The sequence below is a fragment of the Helobdella robusta genome (genome assembly GCF_000326865.2).
Source record: "Helobdella robusta unplaced genomic scaffold HELROscaffold_12, whole genome shotgun sequence".
In the NCBI taxonomy this organism is placed as follows: Eukaryota; Metazoa; Annelida; class Clitellata; order Rhynchobdellida; family Glossiphoniidae; genus Helobdella; species Helobdella robusta.
In genome coordinates, this window is record NW_008703664.1 from 1,173,038 (window position 1) to 1,187,445 (window position 14,408).

General features: G+C 33.4%; 2 protein-coding genes across 2 annotated transcripts; both read left to right on the plus strand.

The window, feature by feature from the left end:
* Positions 1-159: 159 nt before the first annotated feature.
* HELRODRAFT_167768 (hypothetical protein) lies at positions 160-4,419 on the plus strand (the record flags this gene model as incomplete). Its single annotated transcript, XM_009013507.1, has 5 exons — positions 160-220; positions 1,136-1,249; positions 2,199-2,383; positions 2,841-2,900; positions 4,258-4,419. The coding sequence occupies 5 exons, from the start codon at positions 160-162 to the stop codon at positions 4,417-4,419; spliced, it is 582 nt and encodes a 193-aa protein (XP_009011755.1).
* A 520-nt stretch (positions 4,420-4,939) lies between these two features.
* HELRODRAFT_190335 (hypothetical protein) lies at positions 4,940-13,696 on the plus strand (the record flags this gene model as incomplete). Its single annotated transcript, XM_009013508.1, has 16 exons — positions 4,940-5,154; positions 5,825-5,948; positions 6,699-6,781; positions 6,900-7,098; positions 7,745-7,784; positions 8,194-8,301; positions 8,468-8,589; positions 8,645-8,684; positions 9,166-9,263; positions 10,236-10,360; positions 10,443-10,807; positions 11,041-11,110; positions 11,342-11,467; positions 11,642-11,729; positions 11,885-12,858; positions 12,889-13,696. The coding sequence occupies 16 exons, from the start codon at positions 4,940-4,942 to the stop codon at positions 13,286-13,288; spliced, it is 3,177 nt and encodes a 1,058-aa protein (XP_009011756.1). The 3' UTR covers positions 13,289-13,696.
* Positions 13,697-14,408: the final 712 nt, after the last annotated feature.

A 14,408-nucleotide genomic window follows, 5' to 3' on the forward strand; every position in this document is an offset into this window, starting at 1 on the left:
GCACATCACGTTTTCCTTTCAATTTATCTCAGGCTAGCCATTTTTCATTGATCTATGCATGCGCTCTGGCTTTTGGTCGATGCATTTTTATTTAACTTACTTTACTTCCAGCTATCCATTCTTATTTTATTGAATTATTTTTCTGATTCAAAAAAATAAATGGCTTCCACTTTTTGCCATCCAGAACTACGTGGTTCACTGTTCGGACGCTCACTTTCTGGTATTGTTCTTTCGAAACATTTCAACAAATCTCATTTCTTTGCATATTTTCCCAAATCTAATTTTTATTTTTGCAACATTTTAACATAATTAACAATGAAAATAATGATGATGATAACAATTTACCTATTTGTTCATAACAACTCACTCATCAATATTTTTCAAAGGCATCAACAAGAAACACGCAGTGCATTTAAATACACATGAAACAACCATAGATAACCATAGATATATATATATGTATATGTATATAAAAACGCGTCACACACATTGAGTGTGATAGGCTAGATCTCTGTGCAGTCAAACCCGGTCCCTGCAATGCACTGTCGGACACTTTACCGTTATGCTAATCATTGAAATTATTAATAATTTTAATTGTAATAATCTTCAAAACGATATTCTTATAAAAACACTCACTTTGTTATCTCTCCTCTTACCCCGAAAAATGAACTCTGTAGTAATCGACACGTTCTGAAATTTTAATAAGTTTCATACTCCTTTCATCCTTGCAATGCGTAAACAAAAAAAAGGTTTTATGTCAAAATTCAGAATTTAGAAATTTGAAATTCTTTTTCAGTCTTTCATCTAGTAGTTCCTAAAATTTTCTCGATTCCAAATTTGTCTTCTTTGAAAAACATGATATTTTAAATTTAGATTCATTTTAAAAAAAAATCAAAATATATTTAAAAAATTAAGCATTTGTATGTGTAATCCAACTAATAATTTATAGATCCTTAACTTTCTATTTCAATACTAGCTTCAAACTTTTTTTAATTGCTGTGTAAAAACAACAGTTATTGATAGTGTTATTATCGTTATAAATACTTGTATTTTAATCATCGTCATACACTTACAAGACTGCTCTTCATTCATCACCATCTCACTAGCCCCCTCTTATTCATCACCATCTCACCAGGCAAACATTGTGAGATATTTTTCGAGGACTGCCAGGAGAATCAGTGCGAATCAAGCGATGGTTTGTGCTACGATGCCTTCGGTCAAGTTCCATGCTCAGCTTCCGCTACGACATGTATGGTCACAATTTTTACTTCACTTTTTTTGTTTTGCGTGAAATCATTCCTTACCTTTATGTCTTCACGTGTGTGAATGTAAAAAAAAAACATTCTGATTGCTCGTAAAAATCTCTATCAAGTTCAATAACTCATTTATTTGCCGACGATGTTGTCTGAATTTCAACTGTACAAAACTTATAAATAGATTTGTTTAAACACCAAACAAAATCAGCCAGGCGACCATTGTTTGCAATGGAAACAGTAAAAGTTTTGAGATCTGTAATTGAATTCTTCAACTACAGAGTAAAGGACAAGAGTATTTAAATTTGTATCGATAAGTCAAAATAAAATTTGAGTTACCAAACTTCTACGGAGCATTTGTAAAATGCCTATAAGTTTAAAGTTGGAAACATGCTCATTTAAAAAAATTGTGAAATCGATTTTGAAGTTGAAAACATGTTCATTTAAAAAATGTTGGGAAACAGAGTTTCATTTAGCTAAACTTTATAAACAAACAAGAGCCGTTTTGAAAAACATATTAATAAAAATAATATCAGAAAAAAAAAACATAAATTCTAATGATTAATTACATTCGTGGTCATTATTAACTGATTTGTGGTTAATTTTACTGTTCTAAAAATCTGAAGCGTTTTTATAATGTAAAAACATTATCAGATTGTTCATACGTTTTTATTTTCATACTCAGAAAATTAATATTGAAAGTTGTACTTTAATGAACCGCAAAGCGTACATATCTATTAGTTTTCATAACACACAATCTCATGGCTTGAACATAATGTTTCCGTGTTTTAATCAATGTTTTTCATTTTTCTTAGTTAGATTTTTTGATTATGTAACCAAAGTCTTTTAAAAGCAAGTATTAACAAATTTATTAACAAATTTTGTAGTGGTAATCTTTAAAAAAGTAATCAGCGGCGAAAAACAAAAACACATTTGCACTTGCAGCGCCATGCGCAGAGAACATCACGCTGACATCGAAGGGTTATTTCAAATGGCCAGTCACAGAGGTCAACTCAGTAGCCACACTCGACTGCTTCAGACTGCCCGGTCATGTCGCCACAAGAAGATGCAGCTACTTCAATCTGACCACAGCATTGTGGATGGAAGCGAACGTTGACAACTGCACAACTGTGAGTCTTATTAGTTATACTTTTCTAATTTTTTAAATAAAGAAAAATGCGAATGAAGACGATTTTTCAAAAATCTACGTCTTCTTCTTTTGTTTGATTGTCAATATTTCACATTTCCTATCAATCATAATTTGTTCTGATTTAAATTCAAAACTTAACCATAATCTATTTCATTGAAATGGCCTATAGCTCAGATGCGAACAGTTATACCGAAAAACCCGACCCGTTCGTTAATAACAATTATTTTGTTTTCATCTAATTTTGGCAAAAAAATAAAAAGTCATCATCACGTAATTTGAAATATTTTTAAAAACAAACCAAAAAAGATTTTTGTTCATTTTTTAACATTGAATGTACCGCATGTTTCATTTAAAAAAATCTTCGTTCTCGAACGTTCTAACAGTTCGTTTTATGTTTGAAAAGCAACTAATTGAAAAAAATGACGTTTTATTGAAAGTGCTGTCGTTATTCTTTGATAATTGAGCTAACAATAAAAAGGAGGTGTTCCAGCGATGAGGTTAGTTTGATTAACAACAGTACATTTTTGCGGCTTATCAGCTATTTTATATACAGTAAAGTTATTTTCCTGTATTCCTGCTAACAACAGAATTTCTTTAACGTTGCTAGAACCGTTGCATCGATTTTGGTTTGAAAATGTTGTTTTCAATGAAGGCACCTATAATTAGTTATAAATGTGCAAACACTAGGTTTAAAAAATTACTATCCTCATGCTGATATCGTGACATCAAAGTACACAAACCAACACACAAACACACAAACCACATGTACTTAGAAACATTGAAAGAAACTGAATAATAGGAAAAACATTAAAGGACAAGAAGTACCAAGTGAAGACAATATGTCATGGTCAATAAGTGCAAGCCTCTTTCATTTACTTAGCACTGATGCTCCAACAACCCAACATCAACGCCATTAGTATCAACTCCAATGAGAAACCGACAGCAAATAATTCCTCCGAAGATCTACGCGAAGCACCTACGAAAAAATCACCAACCAACCAACCAACCCATCATTTTAATATCAAATATCTCTTACTATGGTTTTCTCTTCCATGGGCTTTTTGTGTTATTTAGCGGAATATAACGCGATGAATATAATACATTATAATCATATTTAGAACATTCATGAACCGACACTTACATTTTTTAGCTAAATTGAAAAAAAAATGTCAAATACTGTTTAAAAGTTAACGCTGAATAAAATATATTCATGTTATTTTGAATACGAATTTCAACCTTTAACATGTCCCAATGGCGTAATATTTTTTGGAAGACCACGTATGTGATGCATTCAGAAGTTGGACGTTGATGTTTATTCACGGGCATGACTCTTTGCTTGCTATAAATCCAATATCTGACAAAGCCGTGTTTGTAATGAATAAAAAGAGAAAGAAGAAGAAAAAGCAATAGAAACAAATGAATGTGATCACATTCAAACAAAACATTAGTCGATGGGAGGAATATTTACAGTCTGCAAATTTGTTTGAATGCGTTTGATGAAGTTTCTGTTTGTCTGTGCTAATGTTTGTGGCAAGACACCATTCCTACGTGATCAATCTGAATGTGATTTATGATTTTATTCAAACGTTGCTCATTGACCTGATAATAAATGAAATGTGTATTTCATAAAATGGAATAAATTTGCAACACAAGCAAAGCCACCTGCCACCATAATGTAAACAGTTTTTAAGAATAAATAATACAATAATTAAAATGTTTGTTTGAAAACGTTCAGTTTAATTTTACATCCTTCAGTTTGACATCTTTACTTTCATATACTGAATTCACTCTGCCAAAGTTTATTTAAGGCTATCTTGAAGCTAGTAACGTTAGCTGATTTGACCACATTTTCAGGTAGGCCATTTCAGTAATACTGTTGGTGAAGGAGTATTTTCTGACATCTTATCTGCAAGTCCACTTGATCAACTTCATTCAATTTCCTCTTGTCGCCGTTGTAGGTGCGTAGTCTGGTTTGATATCGACATCCAGCAGTCCATTAAGCAATTGATAAGTTGATATAATGTCTCCTCTTCTGCATTAGTAAACCAGCGAAGGCCACCCTAGAATCATTAACCTATCCTCGTATGTTAATCCTCTGCATTGAAGTGGGATTCTGGATGCTCATTTCTGAGCCCTTTCTAATTGTTGAATTTTGTTTTTTTTAAATGGGCACCATACAAACACACCAAACTCCAGAATTGACCCATAATTGATTTATAAAAAGCGAAAAAGCTGCTGTAGGTGCATTTTTGAGATAACTTTTCAGAAAATCAACCATTCTGTCTGCTTTTCTAGCCGTCTGAAAAACGTGATTGTTGAAAATCAGTTTGGAGTCAATAAGTATATCAAATATTATATTTTATGTTATATTATTATTACAATTAATACATTGGAACTGCTTTCTTGCAAAATAAATTTAATAGTCAACTTAATTTAATATTTAATTAACTACATATATAAACACGTTGAAATATTTGATTTTGAAAACCAACTGAGGTACTTTTACTAATGTTAACTTCCATTCAATTAACACATTATGACTGAGGTGGGTAAACTACAAGAGCGGATCGCTTGCAGCCCGCTGGGCCATTTTCGACCAAAAAAGAGATCACATTACGACCATAATAAAAGGTCGCCAGTCACATATTACGAGACAAAAATAGGTCCAAGAAATCAAGAAATTTTCAATTTGAATACAGACGTGGCCCTTCAAATGCCAAATAGTTTTCAATGCGGTCCTCACATCAAAAAGTTTGCACACACCTACTCTATGACATTCATCCAATTATTTGTTTTCTAATTCACTCTACTACTTTTGTTCATCGATCCTGTTTTCATGTCATTCATTCATTTATTCATCTATTCATCCATGCATCCATTAAATGGTTTTTTATCACTCACTAACTTACTATATTAATCATCCATAACACAGTTTTTCATATTAGCAGAAATTGCATGTCAGCATTATATTCATTGTTACTATGTGCGTCTGTGTGCGTGTGTATTAATACATACATAAAATGTGATACCATTCTCGTGTGAATACATGTTGTACACAAAGTTGTTGTACGTACCATCTTATCAGTCATCTATCTTCATCCATCGCTCAATCAATCCATTAATTTATTTTTCCACTCATTTATCATCATCACTGAGCGTTTTTATTTTAAAAAGCCGGTCTTCAACAAAAAATAAATAAAAGAAGTGGACGTTTTGTAAAAGCTTTAAAAATTAATTGAATTTAAACTCCGGAACCCTAATAAATGAATGGCAAAAAATTAAAAAACTAATTTTATTATGACAAATTAGTGTAAACAAGTTTTTTGGAGTATTTTTTATAAAAATTCAATAAATTTTTGTTTTTAACAGCAAAGCAACAAAATAATGCTCATCACTTAAAACCAATTCAGAAATTTAACAGCGCTACAGAAGCGCAGCAATTTTTAAAGCCACTAACTTCACGTGACTTCAGTGATGACGTCATTATCTACAACGTCATAACAGTTTTGCGGGAAACCCTGGAATTTGCTTACTCCAATCGGCAGGTGGTTTTCTAAGCAGTTAACTTAACTTACGTACTTTGACTCTCATTTATTTATTCATTTATCTCTTCGTTAGTATCTTTGTTCGTTTGTGTTTGTTTGTATGTTTGTGTGTCCTGCCTGTCTGTCTATCCGTCTGTCTGTCTGTCTGTCTGTCTGTCTGTCTGTCTGTCTGATTGCTTCTGCGTTTATATGTTTGTTTAACGTTTGCTGGCAAATTTAATTCACATAATTATAGCATGATTGAATATTTTTGGAAAATAATCTATTGGTAATTTTTTATTATTGAAATAATAAAAAAGATTGTAATATTTGTTTCATTTCAGTATAATCATATTAGTCTTGTCCAATTCGCTTTAGTTATTTAACCCATAATCAAAATTTGCGAACAAAATGCGAAGAATGTTTTCAAACGAGTCTACAAAAAAATATTTTTAATTACAATTGCAAATTATTTTATTGAAATCATGAAAAAAGTCACACACAACTGTTTATCTCCTTAAAATTGCTGACGTAAGATGTCGTGCTGACATCATTTTGTGTTAAGTTCTTTGACGTACGTCCCATAGTTTTTGCATGCTCCATGCCACATGCCACTCATTTCAAAACATTTTTGATGCAAACATCATATTCAAATAGGAAATAAATAAACATTTAAGAAAAACAAACGATTTAAAAATAAAATAATCATAGAAACAGTGAACGAAGAAAAACAAAAAAAACTATTGAAAAAATTATTTCTATTTGGAACAGCTGTCAGATGTGCTCTTGCTCCTGTTGGACAAGATACTTGATGTTTCAAGTGACATTTTACGAATAAATAACTCTTCATTGACGTATGATTTGACTTTGCTTTTTTCAGACTTGGTTGTTTTTTCTTAATTTTTTAAAGTTGTTTTATATCGTTTTTAAAGTTTTTACCATTTAAAATTAATTATCAAAATAAGGAACCAGGTTAAAAATAATTTCTAGATTGTTGTTGATTATTGAGAAATACATTGCTAACGTGAACTGGTTCGACGCCAAGAACATGAATGAAACTCTCAACAATGTTGAAATTTTTGTTGAAAAGTGGCAGACGAATCCACATCAACAAAAGTTGAAACTGAAAACAGCGCAGCATCGAGTGCATTCCGTTACATTCCAATCAAAGGTTAAACTCTTTTGCCGGTATCTATAAAAATTTCATCACGCCACAAAAAATTTAATGTTTTTTTTTAAATTTCTTGTTGGTTCAAACAATTAAAATAAGAAAATAACTTTAACGAGAATGTTCCCAAAAATAGTTTTTACTTTGTATGTAAAGCTGTAAAATAAATTTTTAAACGTTTGTAAGCTTAGCGCGTATCAATACTTTTTGTCATGATGAACTCTGACCTCTGGCGTCATATTTCTTTGCAGTGACATCACATAGATAACAAATCATGCGTTTTCTTGCGAGGTCAAATGAGGTGTAAGAAAACAGAGAAATAAAAATAATTTTTTACGCCTAGCAAGAAAAATAACACGATTAATTAAATTGGGATTCCGCAGAAAAAAAGTTATTTTTTGCCATTGAAAGAAAATCAACTTTTTTTCATACGATGATGACACAGAATCGAATATGGCGGAGATGAGCTTTCATTTGCTTCATTGTTATTCGTTTTTGTCAAACGTTGTTGGCAATATAAAATTTCTTTCGTAGGTTTTAAAAACTTTGAAACACATCAAAGTATTTGTTAATGGCAAAACAGTGTTTTTTATGGGTAAAAAACTTTTTAACAAATAATATTTAACTTCCATGGTTGTTCTTCAAACAGCATAATGTTGCAACTGATGCAAAGACCTTCACCGCATATGGTTCGAGCAAATGATATTTCTACATTGCAACGTTACACATGCCGTTAGGCGGGAAGGTCGAAATTTGCTGACGTCAACTTTCGGACAAAAATTTCCTGTCATGATCGTTTTTAGTTTTTGAATTAAATGTTCTCGGGTAGTTCTAAACAAATTTTGTATTTGGAATTTTTGAGTATCTAGAAAGTTAAATATTTGTGCAAACAACTAATCAAACGTGGTTTTCGAATGACACAGGATTACTCTGCCTTCAAAATATTATTGGACAGCAACGAACTTCGTCCTTCACCTTCAGCATCAACAACAGCATCAACATCATCATCAGCAGCAGCAGCAGCAATCTCATTTGACAGGATGGTCTACGTGTTCTTTAAAACTTCAAAACTGTTCAAACAACAAAAACAACGCACAGAACAACATCCACCCAACAAACTGCAACAACAGCAACAATTCGTCAAACTCCTACACAATTCGGTCATCTGGGTATCTGCCATCCCGCAGTGGAGCAAGTTGCAAGCAGGTCCAAACACCAACCACCATCGTCATCTACAAACTGATTCTTCTTCACTACCATGTTTAGTTAACTTGCACGTCAGCCACCGTAAAGTTAGATGTCTATGAACTTTTTTTGATGTTTATAATTTTAAAAAATCACTTAACGAATGATTTAATTAATTCCAACACAGAATATTTTTTTCTAATTATTACCACCATCAATTTATTTGGCGCGGTCTCGATTTGTGAAAATGATTACAATTACGACAGTTACTGCACATTGTGCAAGCAAACTGCTACAAACTTAAGTTGGGTTAGAATGAAAATTTCTGTTTTTAATAATCCAGTTTGATTTTTCTTTTTTTCAGCCCTCTCGCCTTTACAGATGTGCTTCCTGGAATGCAACAAGTAAGTGACTTCACACGATGACAAATGATTTCTATTACTCAAAAATAAATATGCGAATTTTTAAATTGAAATCTCGCACAAAAAAAAACAAACAAAAACACAAATTTTGTTTTCTGATCAGCGCTACGCCATCAGCTGAAACATCATCTTTGCGCTCTTCTTCAGATCACTTTGTGAATAATTTTTTGCATCAATTTAACGTTACGAACGTGATGTTATAAATCATGTGATTGAGTTACTGAATCACGTTTTTCCATCTAACTTTAAACGATAACAATTAAATTCGATGCAAACACAAGGTTTCTATCAATTATATTCAGTTTTTCAGTTAGCAGAAATGAACTTAAACATTTTTTTAGGTTATTTGAAAAAAAAATAATTTATCAAATTTATTAGCTAAATAATCGTTCAATTATTAATTTTATCATTTAGATAAATCATTCAATTAAATCTAATAAACGTTAATAATTATTTATTCGAGTTCAATCGTGGACAGTGGACGAGGTTGAAACGCTAACGAACAATGATGAACAAATTGTCTGCTGCTCGAACATCATGTCCTATTTGGCCATCGTTCAGGTCTATATTCATATCTTTTTTTCAAATTGTAAGTATGTATGTTTATGTGTGTACATGTTTTTATGTATATTTGAATTTTCTGAAGTTATATTATGTCACAATTTTTTTCTGTTTTAGTTGGATTTATTTAGTTTCATTACTCATCTGCTACTTTTTCATTTCATCTTTTAAGTTTTTTCTTTTCATCTTTAAAGTATTGTTCTTCAATTTCAATATATACGTATATGATTGTTTATGTACTGTTTATATGTAATGCTTACATATATATTGGAGAGTGTGTGTATGTGTGTGTGTGTTTGAGTGAGTGGGTGTGTTTATGGGAGTATGTGTGTCTATAATTGTAAGTATGTATAGTATATGTATGGGTGGGTAAATATGTGTATGTATACATGTGTATGTATTCATATATTAATTGGTTTTAAACATTATAAATTTTACATATTTTACATATATGGTTATATTAATTGGTTTTATATGCATGCATATATTAATTAGCTTTAAACATTATAAGTTTTTCATATTTTATATATATGTTTTAAAAATTGATTTTTTAAAAGTCTTAAAAAAGAAAGAAAAATTATTTAATTTACATTTATTTAATTGAACTATGAATTTATGGATTACTTTTTTAAATGTTGGGGATTCCGCTTAGTTAAGATTTACTCTTTTGGAATGCCCCATTATGTAACAAATTTATTGTTTGTTCATAATAAACGAATTTTAAAAAAAATCTGCTACTGTGGACTGCTACTCATCCCTACTAGCGCACACTTCAGGTCTTCCAGTAAATAGGATTTGTTGTTAACAAGTGTTCAATTGCTAATTAAAATTTTATTGAATTGAAAAAAATGCCAAGAGACCCCCGCCAATCATATGCAATGTGTGAGATGTGTGGTTGTTTGTCGTCAAAACCTCTGAATCAAGTGCACAAGAGAGCTTGACTTCAAACTTTTAACAACGCAACAACAACAGGATTCCACCTTTGCTCAATCAGTTAACGTGAGGGACGACGTCGTGATGGCCATGATGTCCCTCGTTTGTTTCCTCGTCTCCATCCTGTCCAACCTAGCAGTCACCGTTTATTTTGCCACATTCAAGTCAGTAATGCACATGAATTCAATTGCATGTTAATTTATATGAATAATTATTTATTTAATTTCAATTTATGGTCCTTTGAAGCTCATTCAACCGCCAAGAGTACGGCCAGATAATTCTCCAGTTCTGCGTGTGCATGGCAATGATGGACGCCTGCCTCCTCATCACTTACAACCACAACGTTCTCTGGCCTTGGACCGAAAACTTCTGCACTCCCATCTCCACGTTGGCCAATTTTTTCACCGTTGCAGGTCACACGTGGTTTGCCTGCTTGGTTCAGTTTGTATTCAGTAGATCCTCCACGAAACTGGTAACTGCGGTTCCAAGTGCTTCAAGCGTCAACGTGGTTGGCCTCGTCAACAGTGGTCCAGATGGAAACGATTGTGTTTATGAACGAAACGGCCCAAAAAGTTTTAATGCTATAGGAAGGAAAGCTTTTGCTGTTTGGGGTTTGTCACATGTGTTTTATTTTCCTCAAAACATCCCAGCGTTTCGAAATAGTTATTAAATATTGTGTTTTTTAAATCTTATTGTGTCGTAGATAAGTAAATAACATAACATAGACTAGTGATTAAATTTTATAATACTAGTAATGAATGATTGAATGATATGATGTGATTAGCATCAAATTTGAAAAAATACTGAAGATATTTCAAAACACGTAAACTGAAAATTGGTTCAGGCTTGGCTTTCCTACAGTTGATCGTCTCGGCAGCGTTGAATGCGTACGGATTTGTGCCTAACTCTTCCAAGTATTAAACCTTTTCTTCAGATCTGATTAAAACTATTTTTGTTGAATTATGTTTTGTAACAAAAATTTAAAAAAAAGCACATAAAGCTAAGTTATCTGGCTAAACATTTTTTATTTGATCACAATTTGCCAATGAAAGTAGCAAACCAATTTTTTTTAAATTAGTACTTTTAAATTCTAAATTATTTTCTTTCACACATTTGTCATCTAATCCGACAACCTGAAAAAATAGATGTTGGGACGAAGGAGCAGATGAAGCTGCCATATGGGCCACCCTGATCGCTCCCGTGTACATCTGTCTGCTGACGTCATCGCTCTGGTGCGGTCTGCTGTTCTGGAGGTATCTACCATGTTACAGGTTTTTTTGCAGACACTCTTGAACATTCTTATTTGCCGCAAAAAATTCTTTTAAACAATATTTCAATGCAATAAAGTTGAAAAATTGATTATCGAATTTTTATTTTGTGAACAAGAAGTTTCATACAAAATTACTTAAATGGAATTTTATAACTTCTATATATATAAACGGAAGGTTTGCATATGAAAGGCCGAAATATGGCGCCCATGAATTGAACAAAACCGCATCGTTTGACGTTGATGACCAGTTCCCAACTGACCAGGTCACTACACACATCCACATGTTCTCCCGGACTGAGGTAATCAAAAAACATCCGTGTTGGCGAGGGTGACGTCATCATAAGTGCAATAATCGCGTTTCAATAAAAAATTTTTCTAATGTCAAATCAAACAAGTAAATTTTTTGTTTATTCGCCAGGTTTTCGGCATAATCACGTTGAAAATGTTACTCCTAATATCGTGGATTATTTACACGTTATCTGCCTCATCGGCTTTCCATTCAAAAAGTCCAACCCTCCAGAAATGTCACTGCGTCCTCTCTTCTATGAACGGCTTCACTTCATTCCTGCTGTTTGCGCTAAGAAATGCAGTGAAGAATGACAAAACAATGTGTTTGAAGCGTGCTTGTTGTTTCGGTCGGTGCGGCACTCAGAACTGTTCAGTGGGCGGAGGTCGAATCGTGGTGACCAAATCATTCAATCGCTCATCCAACGCGCTGAACTCCAACGCAGGTAGCAACAATTGTTTGTTGGGACACCATTCGGTGCATCAGTGCAATCGACCGCATCAGTGCTTGCCACTGCAACAAAGCGACAATGAACAAAATTTTGCCATAATTCAATCCCGTCTACAACCATCGATACATTCTTCTTTGTTCTCCGACACTCTGAATACGCTCACCACCTCCATGTCGTCTGCCACTTCTAGTTGTCGACTGGCGCCTACGTCTTCACCTCTGACGATGCTGCCAGCAACGTGCGGAGCGCTCACTCAACCACTATCTACAACGTCGTCGTTCGCGTTGCATAATCAATCATCAACGTCTTGTTTACTATCGTTATCCGTTCAACAACAATCTCAGCAGCATTATCAACAACAATCTGATTCGCAGCAACAAACGCAACTTCAGCAGCAACAATCGCAACTTCAACATCAGCAGACGCAACTACAGCTACAATCACAACAGCAGCAGCCACAAATACAACCCCAACAGCAAACATCACAAATACAATCGCATCCTAGTTTTGCAGCACAGCTTTCAAATGAGCAGATGCCTTACTGCTCAGGATCACTACAACATACTCACCATTACAAAGCTTTACAGTTTCAGCAACTGCATCAACATCTGCAACAGCCTCAGTTACAACTTCTGCAACACCAATGTACGTCGCAGTTGAACAATTCTTCACACAACAACTTGCAACCAGCACAACCCAACCGGCAACAACAATCGCAGCAACAATCGCAAACCCAGCAACAATCACAACAACAGCAACAATTGCATCAGCATCATCAACAACAACAACAAAATCAGCAAGTGAACGCGGAATCGTTTTCAACACTACCACTGCGGTCCAACTCGTGCCGCTACAACATACCGGTCCCAAATAAAATTGTCGGCTTTGTAAATTCGGATAAGCCATCAAAACCTTGCAACAAAATTATTTCCAAAACGCACAGTGTGAAGAGTAGCATAGAAGGCAAATCAGGCAGTAACGCGACATCAACAGCCACAAATAACAATGACTTCAAACAACGTTTTGCAACTTTAAGCAGAATCAAGTGCAAAAAAGATTCGAAGAAAAAACAGACTAGAGTTTAACGCTTAAAAATTTTATTTAATTTTATATATTTTTATATAATTTAAATCTAAAATATTACTGCGTTGTAACACTGGATGGTTATGCTAATACATCTATTAACTATTTTAAATACGAACAGACGTGAAACAATTTTTAGGGCTCTCCCATTATAATTACGTACATGTTTATGAAAATATTAAAAAAACTCCATCTAAATAATAAATTACCAGTTTATTCTGCATTGCAAATGTCGCCGAACGTTTGAGTTTTCTGCAACACAAGAGAAAAAGCTCTCCGTTAATCCTTTCTTAATCACCACATGAAGCAGGTTTACTTTTCGTTTCTTTGGACTCGGAGTTTATGTTTCTCGTATTTTTGTTCTGGTTTTATATTTACTTTTTTGTGTTTGATAAAAATCTTGAAAAAAATCAAGACGTTTGTTGATAAGGAAATGAATGTAAATGAAATTTATGATAACTTCAAAAACTTCACACGTTTGTAGAGATAAATGAGCCCAATTAGAAACTGAAGTTCCTGGCAGGTGCAACAAAGAGGTAGAAACAACCGCGGAACTTTATTCACTTTTACTATGCAGAGATGCGTTATGCAAAGCTTGTTCCATAAACATGTCTGCGGTTTTGTTTTTGTAAAATTTTCAAAAATTAGAATTCATGTTTTGCCACAAGACACAAATATAGTAGCAACTTTGAGGGTCACTATATTGGTATTATCCGAAAATGACTTCACCACCGTTCACTTGTTATTTTGGCAGGAGTGTTTACCATCGTGGAGTTGATTACTTCTGGTGTGTGAGGGCCAGGGAATGGAGATGTTCATTCAAACGTTAAAATGTTAGCATGCAGAACGTTGGCATTAATGTTCTGAGTTCATCCCATTCATTTTTATTTTGTTTTACATGCGATATGACGGCTGGTTGGACAAGTGTTAAAATCTTCAGAAAAACTTACTGTTAGCCTTTCGTTGCAAAGTTTCTAGTTAATTTACACAAAACTTACTTGCATTAGATTTTGTAAAAATTTGAATTTTGCACGGGTGCATGAAAACAAAGCAACAAATCACATGCTGGTAGCGACAAATAAGACCAATTAAAAACTGAAGTTTTTGGCAAGTGCAATAAAT